The 14,141-nt window shown below is 40.1% G+C and overlaps 2 protein-coding genes across 2 annotated transcripts; both read right to left on the bottom strand.

Moving 5' to 3' along the window:
• Positions 1-4,560: 4,560 nt before the first annotated feature.
• LOC311041749 (interferon-inducible GTPase 5-like) lies at positions 4,561-5,757 on the bottom strand (the record flags this gene model as incomplete). Its single annotated transcript, XM_084052233.1, has 1 exon — positions 4,561-5,757. The coding sequence occupies one exon, from the start codon at positions 5,755-5,757 to the stop codon at positions 4,561-4,563; it is 1,197 nt and encodes a 398-aa protein (XP_083908359.1).
• Positions 5,758-10,607: 4,850 nt separating this feature from the next.
• On the bottom strand, positions 10,608-13,065 carry LOC311042509 (interferon-inducible GTPase 5-like). The gene is made up of 2 exons (XM_084053289.1): positions 13,027-13,065; positions 10,608-12,245 (listed from the first exon to the last, which is right to left on the bottom strand). Exon 2 carries the CDS (start codon positions 12,236-12,238, stop codon positions 11,045-11,047), a length of 1,194 nt encoding a protein of 397 aa, XP_083909415.1. The 5' UTR covers positions 12,239-12,245; positions 13,027-13,065; the 3' UTR covers positions 10,608-11,044.
• Positions 13,066-14,141: the final 1,076 nt, after the last annotated feature.

The raw sequence follows: 14,141 nt of genomic DNA on the forward strand, positions 1-14,141 counted from the left end.
GCAACGATATATATAACATATGTATAATTTATAACATATAGATAATATATAACATATCCCTCCCTTAAAAAAGCCATCAATCCCGTCTCTACACAAGGTTTTGTGACAATGACATTGGTTGAGGTACAACGTAATAACACCCTTGACTTTACGTTTAGAGTGATCAAAAGATTTACATTTGTATGTGAAACTACATTGGGCATATTTGCTACATTGGGCATATTTGCCACATTTACATCACACACACACACACACACACCATTACTCGTTTCCATTTCCTATCCACTCATCTGCCCTACCATCATTTGTTCACATTTACATACATTCCCAAACTATGTTATAACTACCAATGCCAACCACATCAATCACCTACATAGCAGAAATCACACGTGCACACCGACCAACAATCTGCCACATGCCAGAATATGGCCTGCCCTCACAAACCCACATCCCACAAACATCCAGCCACTGCCAGCTCTCGTTCACCATGACATCTAGATGTCATTCATTCTTGTTACATCATTTCCAAGACGTCATCTAAACAACTTCACCCGAACTGCAAACTGGCCGTATATCAGGCTGTTTTAGGTCACTAAAAAGCCGTCCATACGATGTCCTAGTGATGACGTCAAGATCATCCCCATATCGGCCATGATTTGGCCTAGTCCTGAACATCACTGAAAGACATTGTAAACAACTTTTTAATCACCCAAACTGCAGTAAAAAGGCGTCATACATTGATTGTCATGGTGATGACGTCCTGTAAATGACATCAAGATCAAAGATCATCCCCATATCCATATCTGCTGTGATATCCTAGTCGACAAATGATACTTATACAGGATTAGTTGGGTTACAACAAGACAGGTAATGACAAACACCATTAAAAAGGAAATGAAACATTACAAAATAAATAAAAGGAACTCAACAGGCAAAGACATATGGGAGACTGACATATACAGTATTTCTCTTGCATGCGGTGCTGATATCAATACCTTTTTTCTATTCAATTCAAAGGAGCTTTATTGGTATGAGATTTAAAATGCTTTCTTTTAGGTGGTTATAAAATGTAAGTGCTCTCTTCTTTACTTTGATAATGAGTGGGTATCGTCCTAATTCTGCCCTGCAAGCATTGTTTGTTTTCCGTTGGGTGTGGAGGATGGATTTGCAGAGTTCTGTGTGCAGTCTCGGTTTGGTGTTTGTCCCATTTCTCAAATTCTTGGTTGCCAAGGGGACCCCAGATCTCGCAACCATAGAGGGAGATGGGTTCTATGACAGAGTCCAATATCTTTAACCAGATTTGTATTATGATGTCTAGCTTATTAGTTTCTTTTGATTGCATATAAAGCCCTTCTTGCCTTTTCTCTCAGGTTGTTCGCAGCTTTGTTGAAGTTTCCTGTGTTACTAATATTTAGGCAGAGGTAAGTAGTATGTTTTTTGTGTGTTCTAGTGCCGTCGTATTTCGATATCATGGTAGTTAATTGATGTGCAATGGCATTGGAGGCACTCAGTCAAAGTTGTAATGCACTGGCAACTCCGCCAGATGGTGTTATAGAGTGCCTCTAGTTCACATGCTGTTGAAGCAAGTGTTGGAATTTGCTTCACCATATAGGTGTAATGAATAACTTTATGCATGGTTAACTGTGTAATTGAATAGAAATGTAATGTAAATGTAACTATTCATTGTACTCCACTTATAATACAATTATTATCAGGCTATACATAGCCTATCAGTAATAGTAGGTTTGAGTTGGGTGTATAATTATAGCTGTTAATTACTGATTTTCAGGCTATCGAGTACAGTACATGTTTAATGTGTTTTTCTTTCTGTTCCTATAGAACCTCACACGACAACTGTATCAACCCAAGTAATTATTAAACAACACCAGAACCATTCAGATGTCCTTATTGTGTTCTGACTGACTTCTGTCAGACATTACTCTCAGGCACCATATGTATGTGTCATTTGCATGTTGTTCTGTATACCCTGAAGAAGGCATTTGTTTGCCGAAACGTTGGTCTTTTTTACTCTGCGTCCTAAATCATTTTTTGCAATCTTTTGCTATAACAGTGTGTGCGGCCACTTTTTGTCCTTTGACAATTTACTTTGAGTGACTTCTGAGTCAGACCAACACTCACACTATCCACCACACTTGCAACTTGGCCAATAGACAGTACATTACCCTCTCACCTACATAGGGGCAGTTTCTGTCAGCAGTGCCGCTTTAGACTCCACAGGGGCCCTACGCAGGATACGGGACACATGCATGCGCAATTTTTTTTCGGGTTTCCCGCGGATAAAGTTACTTTTTTTGTTACTTTATTTCGGTTTTAGTGTGCTGCGCAGCCTGCGCTGATGTGAACGCAGTAATGCACGTTATTTTCTGCTGAAGGGAGGAGGCGGAGAGGGGGCCTCTTTGATCGCCGGGTAGGCAGGGCCCCACGCAACCTGCGTAGTGTGCGTGTAGGGAGAAGCGGCCCTGTCTGTCAGCACCCACTCCCTTCTGTTGCTCAAGAGCTGAGCTTTGTATGTGATCACTGCAATAAACCGCAATAAACCTGTCTCCTGCATCCAGAAGTTGACATGTCGCTTCCTGGGGAATCTTCAAACATCCGGTCATTACAATATTTAACAAAAAATCTACTATGCTGTATATGCTGCCACCAAAACGTGGAATGCCTTGCCAAAAGCCATTGAAGATGTCGACCCCCTACCCAAACTCAAAACTAACGGATAAAAAATAAAAAAATAAAAATAATGGATGACCTTAAATCAGCCTTAGTAGAACAACTTTGAACACCTTGGTAGTAGCATCCTCTGCCCCCCGCTCCCACCCCTCCTTCTGAAAAATACCTTTTGCTGCTACTGAGCTTTTACTGATATGTATTGTATTGTATGGATGTATTGTATGTCTTACTGATTAATTGAGTAGGTTACAATGGCCAACAATGGAAACAAGCCCCTGAGGCTTTTTTGAGTTATCCTTTTAGCATAACTTTTGACTGTACTACATGTACTGTTATATAATCTAGTTATAAGGTATTCTATCATTAATTTACATTTACATACCACATAGGCTCTGATGCCTGACAGTCCCAGGTTTGATTCCAGAGCCCTGCATACTTGTGCCGCATGTCACTCTCTTTCCTGTCTCTTTACACACTGTAAGATATCAGAAAAATCCCCCGAAAAATATATTTAAAAATGTTTTATCAAAGGGACATACTTAAGCAGGTGGAATAACATGCAGGTGAAGTAAATACTAGCAAGGGGCACCATGTGGAAACCCTTGATCCACAGTCTGTAGACCCGCAATCAATCAGATCTCCAACCTAAAAGTTTGCTCACCTCTGATCAAAGTTAGGCACCTTTGCATAAAACTATTGTGACACTGCATTCAATTAAAATCCCTCATTAATCACTCATCATGCATCTATGGTAGACTATCCCGGTCACGGAATTCAAATGTGAATGTGAACAGGCATTGTTCTATGTACACTTAAACTATAATAGCTTCAATAGGTGTGGTGTCATCAAGGTGAACAGGTATTCAATGTTGATGAGAAAAAAATGACTATGTTGTAATGTTTTGTCTGTCTAACACTCTAACCAAGTGTAACGCCTATCTTTTGGCTCACTCCCAGAAGATCGACAACACCACCACTTCTCTCAGGTTCACGGCATTTATTTGTCAAAGACAACACAAAGTGTGGTTGGTGGGGTGATTCTCAAGACACAGCTCCTGCCCCATAACAGGAAAGTCAGCAGCATAGCGGGTGTATTATTACTGCATGTGAGTTTATGTTCTGTTTGTCACGTACTTGTCTCAGAAGTCACATAGACTGTCTTGAGTTTTCTTTGCAGCTGGCAGAGGACCTTGATGTAACTATTTTTAATCATCCTTTTTGTCACCCTTTTTGGCAATCTACACTCTTGCAAGGGCCTAGTTCAGTTGCATGTCTTTCTCTGACCACAAATGGTTCATGGCCTGGCGGAGACCTGTGCTCCGAGGAGCACTTTTTCTAGTTGTGGTAGTAGTTTTATTCTTGAGATGATCAGCTCTCAGTATAGAAATTATAGACTTGAATTGTAATGTCATGTTGTGGAAAGAGAGAAGAGAGAATAATACATTACCAACAAATGCATTTTAGTATATGTATTTAATAAAACAGATGACAATAAGAAGAAGTAAGAATTATTGAATTGATGATATTGTTATGAATTCCTCATTCCCATTAAAAACAATGCAGGTGTCCTTTCTATCTACACATGTTCCCCTAAATCAAGTCCGGAATGTTTACTGTCTCTGGGACATTCCATATAACAGGCATACATATGCTTATATAATGAATTAATTCACAATAGTTTAAATATGTTATTCATGTTACAGTATGTTAACCTTCTCAATCCTCCTTAATTGGGTAGTTTTACAAATAACATTGCTATAGAGTACTGTACATAAATCATGCCTATCTGACCATTGTAAAATGATGTAAATGCTAGATTTTAAAGCATTTACAGTACAACATTACATGCCTATCATTTTTACAATCATTTCATCACAAACCTGCTGCAAGAATCACTGCTCTAGCATCTTCTGCCATTTCTTTTATTCCCTGAGATAGAAGTTGAAGAGTAGTGGCAAATGCTATCACCATTGAAAGGGCCGGGACACCAAACAATATAGCCTCAACAGTCTTTGCCACTATCATGCCTGTTGTGCGAAACATATTGGCCACCACTGTCTTATCTACTCCCCTGGAAAAGCGAGATTTCATCACTGATTTCAGTTGAATTGGTGGCTTGTTGACTCGCACTGCCAGTGCTTGGATGGACTTTTCATCCAGCCCAAAGGAAATCAAGGCTTTCCCTAGGAACTTTACCATGATACCAATCTCACAACCAATTGAGAAGCCAGGAATAAGAAGGATGTGCACTGTGGTGGCAGCAGCTGCAGCAGCGGCCCTTGCCCTTTTTAGAAGGTCTCTTTTTTTTGTCTCGATCATGCTCAGAGAGCATACAGGCAGAGCTTCAACCATAGCAGACCACTTGTGGTCAGACAGGTTGTCCTTCAGGGAGTCAACCAGCTTATAGAAATCATACTTCCCCAGGTCCATGGTGGTGATGAGGAAGACTTTGGGGCTTCCAACAGCCGCAAGGTTCTCTCTGCAGCTGAGTCGGATCTTGGTGAGAACCTGCTCCTCAGTGACATTCTTTTTCCGGGTTTCAGCGTGCACATCCTGATCAACCTTCGATCGAACAAAGTAAAACGCTTTCTTCAGCCTCTTGATCTCTTTGGCCAGCATGATATCATTCTCTTTGAACCTAAGAGAGCCAATTATGATGAAGAAATCATAGGAGTCAAACTGAACCTCTTTGAGATACCTTTTAGCTTTGAAGTTGGGTGTACCAATTCCCGGCAGGTCCCAAATGTAAACGTTGGGCATGAAGGGGTGGCTGTATCGAATGGCTCTCAAAGTGGTCTCAGTCGCTCCGGTCTCTGCTGCCCCATCTTCTCCATTTCCAAGACCTCGCATGGCGTTGACAAAGGAAGACTTTCCCACTCCGCTCTCTCCAGTAATGGCAATATTCAGAGTCACATTCTCCAAGAGGTATTGTTCCTCTTTTGCTTTGGCTGATGACTGAGTAGGATCAACTTTCACATAGTTCCGCGCTTCACTCATAACTTCCCCCATCATCTCGTTATCATAGTTTTCCCCACTCGTATCAGCACTGTCATAGATAGGTTCAGCCATGATGACCCTGATGAGACAAAATCTAACATACGTGTGTCGCTTCTATGCAAAATGTTAACAGAATGCAGGCAGGACTGGTGAAGTCAGGCAGTTAAATATGTTGCTGTCATGCATCTATGACAGCTATGCATCTATGACACCTGTAATTTTCATTCCACACATGACGTCATTCCCAGCATCCTTGCGGTGTAAAGAATAAATATTGTATCACTTGGAAACTATTTTGTGAGGCATTGTTGAGCAGCCTAGTATAGTCCACAATCATTTCATGGCTAACATTCATTGTGGTGTTTAACTGTATTATGTTCGATTTTAGGTGGTTATGAGTGGAAAACGTGTGCATGAGCACGATTAACTTCACCTTGAGCTTGATCCCTTGCATTCACTGAAGCCATACATAGATGTAAAGACGTTCTATAATTTTTGTTTCATCTGATGCACCATGTCAGAAGAGTCTCTTTATGAACATCCTGACATCCTCAATGAAAAGGAGGTCTATGTGAATTTGTATCAAAGTCACCCACCATCCAAAACAACGGAGACACATGACAAGTTGGAAAATATAACTGAACATTACTGTGACTGGAGAGAGTAGTCCACCATTGTCAATGCCATTGTCTTGGAGAGGGAGATGGGCCAGAAGAGACTGGCGTGACTGAGACCACTATGACAGCCATTCAAGACAACCACCCCACCAGATTCAATCAAAGATTGACCATGACATCCACACTGATACCTAAAAGAAGAACTTCAGTGAGGAGCAAATGCTCTCCAAGATCGGACAGAGGGAGGACTCATGGAAAACCAAGTCTTCCTCATCTCTATCTTTGACCTAGGGAAGTATGATTCAAAAGTTGCTGCTGCTGCTGCTGTCTGTACCACTGCTACAATTTCCATTCCAGGCTTGTCCATTCCAGAGAGATTAGGATCATGCCAGAACTTCTCCAAAAGGCCATCATTTATTTCGGCTACATGAGATATCTCTACAAAAAACTCTCAGAGAGTCAACAAGCCAAACTGGCCAAAATGATGCCTACAACAGCCATGATGGCAGCAAAGATGTTGAGGTTTTGCTGATCGCTATTCCTGCCTTTGGTAATGTTGGAGCAATGGAGGTTGCATTTTCCATAACGCTGCATCTACTCCACGAGGGGAAAAAGGAGATCACAGAAGATGCCAAAGCTGTGCTTAGTACAGTGATACAGGATACTGTAACATTATTACATTATAAGTCAATGGGTTGTTTCAGACCAAAAATCGCACTGATCACAGATGCCTTCAAGCTGTACTCTGGATTCTAATAAAATTAAGTCAGCCTTCCTATATTCTATGCTATGGAAACTGATAACATGCTTTTACATGTTTTCACTGTTTTCTTACTGTATGTATACTGTAAATACTACTTAAAAATGGAAATGTATCAATCAATAAACAGACGTTGATAATCAGTGTATAAAGCCACCCTCTGGGATACCAACTGAGGCATTATTCCCATAAACCTGATTATGGGAATAATGCCCGTTAACCTGTTTTAAAGTTACCGAAGAGGCCTCTGACTGGAATGTGCCGTGCTCTGTCTTACAAGAAAAGGTTGGCCCTAGAGGTTGGCAACCAAACCTGTCAGACCACATTCTTTTTCACACTATTAGAGCTGATTCACTTGCCAGGAAGCTACAAAATAACAACCATGTTGACTTCTGTAAAGCAGTCAAAGTGATGAATAATCATTCCAATAAAATCAGCCGTCCTGTATTCTGTGCTATGGAAAGTTATAACATAATGTTACATGTTTTGATATATGTATACTGTAATTGCTAGTTCAAAATCACACACAGTGCGAAGTAACTAAGTGGTGCATTTGATGAATTTATTTCATTGAGCTATATGAACTAAAGGAACAATGTAAATGCTCTGTTCATTCATTTAAATGGGCAGCTGAATAGCACCACTTTAAGTAAATCACACTCAGGTGTTCTAAGTAATGCTAATTAAAGATTAAAATAGCAGGCTGCTGCCATGATATACATCGTATGTACAAATGTATGTTTTCATTGGTTCAATATTTGTAAATATATAATATAATAGTGTTCAATAGCACTGATTTATAACTTCTGCAAAAGGCCATCATTTATTTCGGCTACATGAGATATCTCTCCGAAAACTCTCAGAGAGTTATAACATAATGGAGAAAAATGGAGACAGCTGAGTTTCTGCCCGACAGCAACAATATGGCAAATAGTGCTAATTAAAGATGGAAACTGCTGGCTGCTGTTAGAGCGCATGAACGTGTGTGCGGCCGCGTTTTGCTTCCTATCTGTGAGCGTTTGTGTGCATGCATGCATGTCTTTTTAAGTTTTTAGTTGAGCTGCGGTCCTGTTTGCTTTGTAATCAGTTGGTAATCAGTTGCAGGTGTCATAGACAGACATATACACAAAGTAATTTGTAGAAGCGTCTGGGCACCGCTTAACATAAATAAATAAATAGTCAAATAAAAAGGGAAATTCATCAATCAATGCACAGACATTAATAATCATTGTAAAGCCAATTTAGGAATACCAACTAAAGCATTATTCCCATAAACCTGTGTATGGGAATAGGCCTCTGACTGGAATGTGCCATGCTCTGTCTTACAGGAAAAGGTTGGCCCAACCTAGAGATTGGCAACAAAACCTGTCAGACATGCGGTCTGCTCCTTTTCTCTTTGCTCCAGAAACACAAACAGGAAGACAGTATACTCTCCGGTATATTAAGAAAAAATTGAAACTGATTTACTTGCCAGGAAGCTAAAAAATAACAACCATGTTGACTTCTATAAAGCGATCAAAGTGATGAAAAATCATAAAACCCCACTACAATCTGACAATCAGGGTATCTGTGGCTCAGATAATATTCCTCAACAACTGGGAGGAGGCCATGGTCCATGAAGGCACAGCACACCTAGAAAAGGACCTCTACGTGCCGCGGAAACCAAGAGGCAACAAAGAAAGGAGAGATCCACCACCAAAACGGCTCCTCACACAACCCCTACCAAGTCAACCACTCACATATGCCCCCAATAGAGACTTTTGGCCTCTACAGCCACCTGAAGACCCACAGACAGGAGATTGAGATGGATGTGCAGAATAATGCACAATAACAAAGCCTGTGTATGGATTGTACATAAGTATGCTAGCTGTGTGTGTGTGTGTGTGTGTGTGTGTGTGTGTGTGTGTGTGTGTGTGTGTGTGTGTGTGTGTGTGTGTGTGTGTGTGTGTGTGTGTGTGTGTGTGTGTGTGTGTGTGTGTGTGTCCAAATGGTGGGGGAGACGTAGCCTAAACACTATACATATCAGAGTCATAATCTTGAAGCATAGACATGTGTTAGTTGGTAGATCTTAACTGTTTTCCTTTTTTTTCCCCACTGATACAGTAGCTGATTAATAACAACTAATAGTAAAAACAGATGTTTTTGCTTAACCCTAAAATATAGTGGTCTGGAGGGGGCAGTGTTGCACTACTCTTCACCATATGAGGACTGAATCTATTCACCAAATGAGGGCTGAATATTCAGTCTGAATATTCAATTAAAGGTAATTCACCCAAAAAATGACTTATTTTCTATCAATTACACACTCCATGAAGCATGTTATTCATGTCGATTTTTTTGTTTTTTGTTGCATTACAAAGCCAATAATTTGATGACCGGCGGACTCTCCGGTAGAGTGCCTTGACATTCTGGATCAGTTGTGGAGGTTTGAGAGAACATGCATTATCAGTAATCAAGCCTGAATATGATGAAACTTGGAAAAGGAGCTGGGCAGACTCCTTGGTGAAGAGTCTGATTGTTGTAAAGAGTAAACCAATAGGACAACTGATCGCTGCGATGTTTTCCTTGATGGAGAAGGCTGGCATATTACTTGAATCATGTTACTATTATTTAGTACATTGGAGCCAGGCCAGTCGGCACTCAGAAGGGAACAGACTGGTTTTGGAGAACTCTGCAGTGTTCTCAATTTGTATGTATCTTTTGTGACTTTTATGAGTAGGGCAATTCTCCCCAGATCTGTCACAACCTGGGATACATTAAAAAGTAGAGAAAAAAGGAAGGAGGAAGTCCGCACACTGTTCTCAACCTCCAAGAAACTCACTTTTTATTTTTGCAACGTTTCGACCTTCTAGGTCTTCATCAGGCAAATACTTGGAGCTTGAGAACAGTGTGCGGACTTCCTTCTTCTTTTTCTTGATTCTTCCTTGATGTCCAGCACCTGGCCTAAATACAGGCGTGGGATGTGCACACAACCTTCTCTTTGAACTAAACATTAAAAAGTAAACACTTGGAATTTATAGTATAATAGTGGCAGTGCAATTTCTTATTTTTTGATGTTTGATCTTTGTCCATGTCCTCATTTAGTGCTCCGACAGCTACTGGGGAAAAGCTTTTGTGAAGCCTCGAGCCCTCGGCTGTAAGGCAACTCACGTTCCCTATTTCACCTCATCACAAACAGTTTGTTGCTAAGATAATGTTAATCCTTTTTGCCCTGCTCAAGCACCTGCTCTTGTAAATGTCCTGCAGAGACGGGAGTGAGCTCCCTTTACCCCTGCCTTTACCACCTTCCACAGTGGCCATCCTGTGAAGAGCTCTGTCCATAACACATGGTCATGCCCCCTGACAGGATGCTCTGGGTTAGCACGTGGTAGAGAGCTTTTTGGATTTTTTTAGACACCTTACATTTTTTTGTAAAAATTAAAGCAAAATGCTTGAATATAATGGCACATTCCATTGCAAGCAGCACAATATATTTCAGATCATTGATAATTGTTCAGTCAAATAAAAAAATAACCAACTCCCGGTTTCAATTAATTAAGATTAGTTTCAGTTTATTAAAATGTATTGATTACTTTCCCATTTACAATAATGCAGGAATTCTGTAATGAAAAGAAATCCAGTAAGATTCAGCAATGTGTTATATGAAAAGTCATAAATTATGGTTTTGAATGGTAAATGCATGTACCTATCAAGAACATTGTAGAAATTATGGCATACAGTATAAGTTGTGTAAATAACATCTAGTAAAATGTATGTGTTCGTGCATAATATGTGCCGGGGAAACCGAACATTCATACACTAAAATAACTTTTTCAAGCCTCCTTACCTGATAGTAATACAAATTACATTGCCATACAATTACTGGGTATATTACTCTATACCCCTGAGAGGCTAATGCCTACACCGCAAACCCCAACATCTTGTAATTACTGTGTCTACATACAAGACTACTGTACATGCATGTCACTTTACAATAATTTAGTCACAAACCTGCTGCAACAATAACAGCTTTCGCATCTTCTGCCATTTCTTGTATTCCCTGAGATAGAAGGTGAAGGGTTGTGCCAAATGATATCCCCATTGTAAAGACTGGGACACCAAATAACAAAGCCTCAAAAGTCTTTGCCACCACCATGCCTGTTGTGCGAAGCATTTTGTTCACCACCGTGTTATCTACTCCCCTGGAAAAGCGAGATTTCATCACTGATTTCAGTTCACTTTGTGGCTTGTTGACTCGCTCTGCCAGTGCTTGGATGGATTTTTCATCCAGACCAAAGGACACCCAGGCTTTCTGTAGGAACTTTACCATGATGCCAATCTCACAGCCCACTGCTAAGCCAGGAAGAGGGACGGCTACTGTGGCTGCAGCACCTGCAGCAACGGCCCTTGCGCTTTTTTGAAGCTGTTTTTTTTTCTTGTCAATCATGCTCAGAGAGCAAACAGGCAGAGCTTGAACCAGAGCAGACCACTTGTGGTCAGACAGGTTGTCCTGCAAGGAGTCAACCAGCTTCTGGAAATCATACTTCCCCAGGTCCAATGTGGAGATGAGGAAGACTTTGGGGCTTCCAACTGTCGTCAGGCTTTCTCTGCAGCTGAGTCGGATCTTGGACAGAACCTGCTCCTCACTTACATTCTTTTTCCGAATTTCATTCTGCACATCCTGATCGATCTTTGATCTGATGAAGTAAAACGTTTTCTTCATCTTCTTGATCTCTTTCGCCAGCAAGATGTCATTCTCTTTGAACCTAAGAGAGCCAATTATGAGGAAGAAATCATATGTGTCAAACTGAACCTCTTTGAGATACTTTTTAGCTTTGAAGTTGGGTGTGCCAATTCCCGGCAGGTCCCAAATGTAAACATTGGGCATGGTGGGGTGAATGTATCGAATGGTTTTTAAAGTGGTCTCAGTCACTCCAGTCTCTGCTGCCCCGTCATCTCCATCTCCAAGACCTCGCATGGCGTTGACAAAGGAGGACTTTCCCACCCCGCTCTCTCCAGTAATGGCAATGTTCAGACTCAGATTCTCCAACTGGTCTTGTTCCTCTTTTGCGTTGGCTGATGACTGAGCAGGGTCCACTTTCACAAACTTCTGCGCTTCACTCATGACATCACTCATGATCTCCTTATCATATGTTGCCTCAATGTCATCAGCAGATTCATAGAGATGCTCAGACATGACAATCCTGATGAGAGAATGGCAGATAAAAACTCACCGCATGACAAGTTTGTGCTTTGAAAGATTTCAGTTTTCATCTCAACTTATCATCAATTGACATTAACAGTATTAGTCTCTGTTATGTGAATATTTTCTTCCCAGTGCACCCATGATAGGCTAATAATGCATGTAGAAAAGTAGATATGGTTTTGAATCTCTACATTGCACACACAGACATATGCACACAATACATGTAAATAAACAGTGTGCAGCATGCATGGATTATCTGCTACACCGAGAATCATTAATCGTTTCCTGCATGTTCTGTGCTCAAAACAGCCACAAAAGCAATACCGACCACATACAACAAAAGATAATAATCAAGAAAAGCAGCATACCATATTATTAAAGGCTCATACAAATGTAGTTTTAAAACCTTATTATTTCAGTTGCTAAATATTGGCAAACCAATGTATAAACTTATTCATGACAGATTAAGTTTCCTTAATTTCTTGAAACTTAAATGAAGGAAATTTGAGAAGACAATGCTCTCTGCCACTTATTTCTATTTAGCCAACTTGCTTTATTTTCAAGGCATGTTTAACCTAGACTTACTTTTTAATTTAAGCTACACCTACTTTTTTCAAATGGGTTACAATAAGACAAAACACTATCAAGGTCACATCAACATGCAAGCCAATAATTAATTCCACCATTAGTGACACACAACTGGGAACAATTTCCAGTTTGACCAACCAAACCCTTTGAAATAATGTATTGTAATAGTGTGATAAAGGTAGATGCATTACCTTTTCTCAAGTTCTTTGTCACTCACAGTCACTACGAGGTTTCTGTTATCTGTACCAAAATATTTTTAGGATTCAGTTATATGATTAGGGTGAGTGGCTGGGGTGTGGCCACAGGTAGTGACTGGGACAAATTGGGCTCTGACCCAACCAATCAATGGACTGTATTTTTGTTTTCAGTCTGAGTCTGAATAGGAAAGAGGCTGGACTTAATATAGGCCCGTGATATAGGCTGTTTCTTTATTGCCCATAAAGTTGACTATTAGGATATTTTGCAAAATGTTTGCCTGATTGGCCATACAGACACTTCAAGTCATATTGTCTATGATATGTGGCTTTTGTAATGTCAATGTTAAATTGGTTAAGGAATCAATAATAACTGCTGTTTGGGATGCTCATCAGACATTGTTTCTTTTAATGTTTTTTTGTTGTCATATTATGAAATTTACATTAGAATGATTGAATAGACTGTATATGTCTGATGGCTTGCATTAGCAATCATGACACAAAAACAGTTTTTCGAGCGGAATCATAACTAAATGAATTATGATTTTCACTTTCAAAGATGAATGAGTGACAGTTTTCTAAAAAGGAGTTTGTACAGTCCACTTGTGAAGGAATATTCATATTTATAGTTAGAATTGAACTATCCTACACCAAAACGTCAACATAGACACATCTTTGCCTTGTGCTGGACTATCACTCCGTGTTACTGTGATTTTAAAGCACTTTATTTATTAACAAGGAATCTGTATTATTCTATGAGGTGATACCCCTCCTTTAGGAACAGTTATTATGGGGGAAACAATGTAAATGGACAATACAACTCAAAATCTGTTGAAAATGTAATGTCTTAGCAAAGCTGAGAAATGATGGTGTGAAACACTCCAAATACATGTCCTTGAGACTTGTAAGTTTGAGAGTTGTGTATTATGAGACCTTTCATTAGGAAATATGTTTAAAGTAAACAAAATCAATTACAGAGTGGGCTGAAACCTACAATGAAGGAGTGAGGACAGCTGGATAGATATTACCACAAGCTCAAAAAGGTGAACAATGGGCCCTTTTCAGAGATGTGCCATATCAGGGTAAAGACAGATACAGATAATTAAATTACT

The sequence above is a fragment of the Gymnoscopelus microlampas genome (assembly GCF_963454915.1).
Source record: "Gymnoscopelus microlampas genome assembly, chromosome: 3".
Classification (NCBI taxonomy): Eukaryota; Metazoa; Chordata; class Actinopteri; order Myctophiformes; family Myctophidae; genus Gymnoscopelus; species Gymnoscopelus microlampas.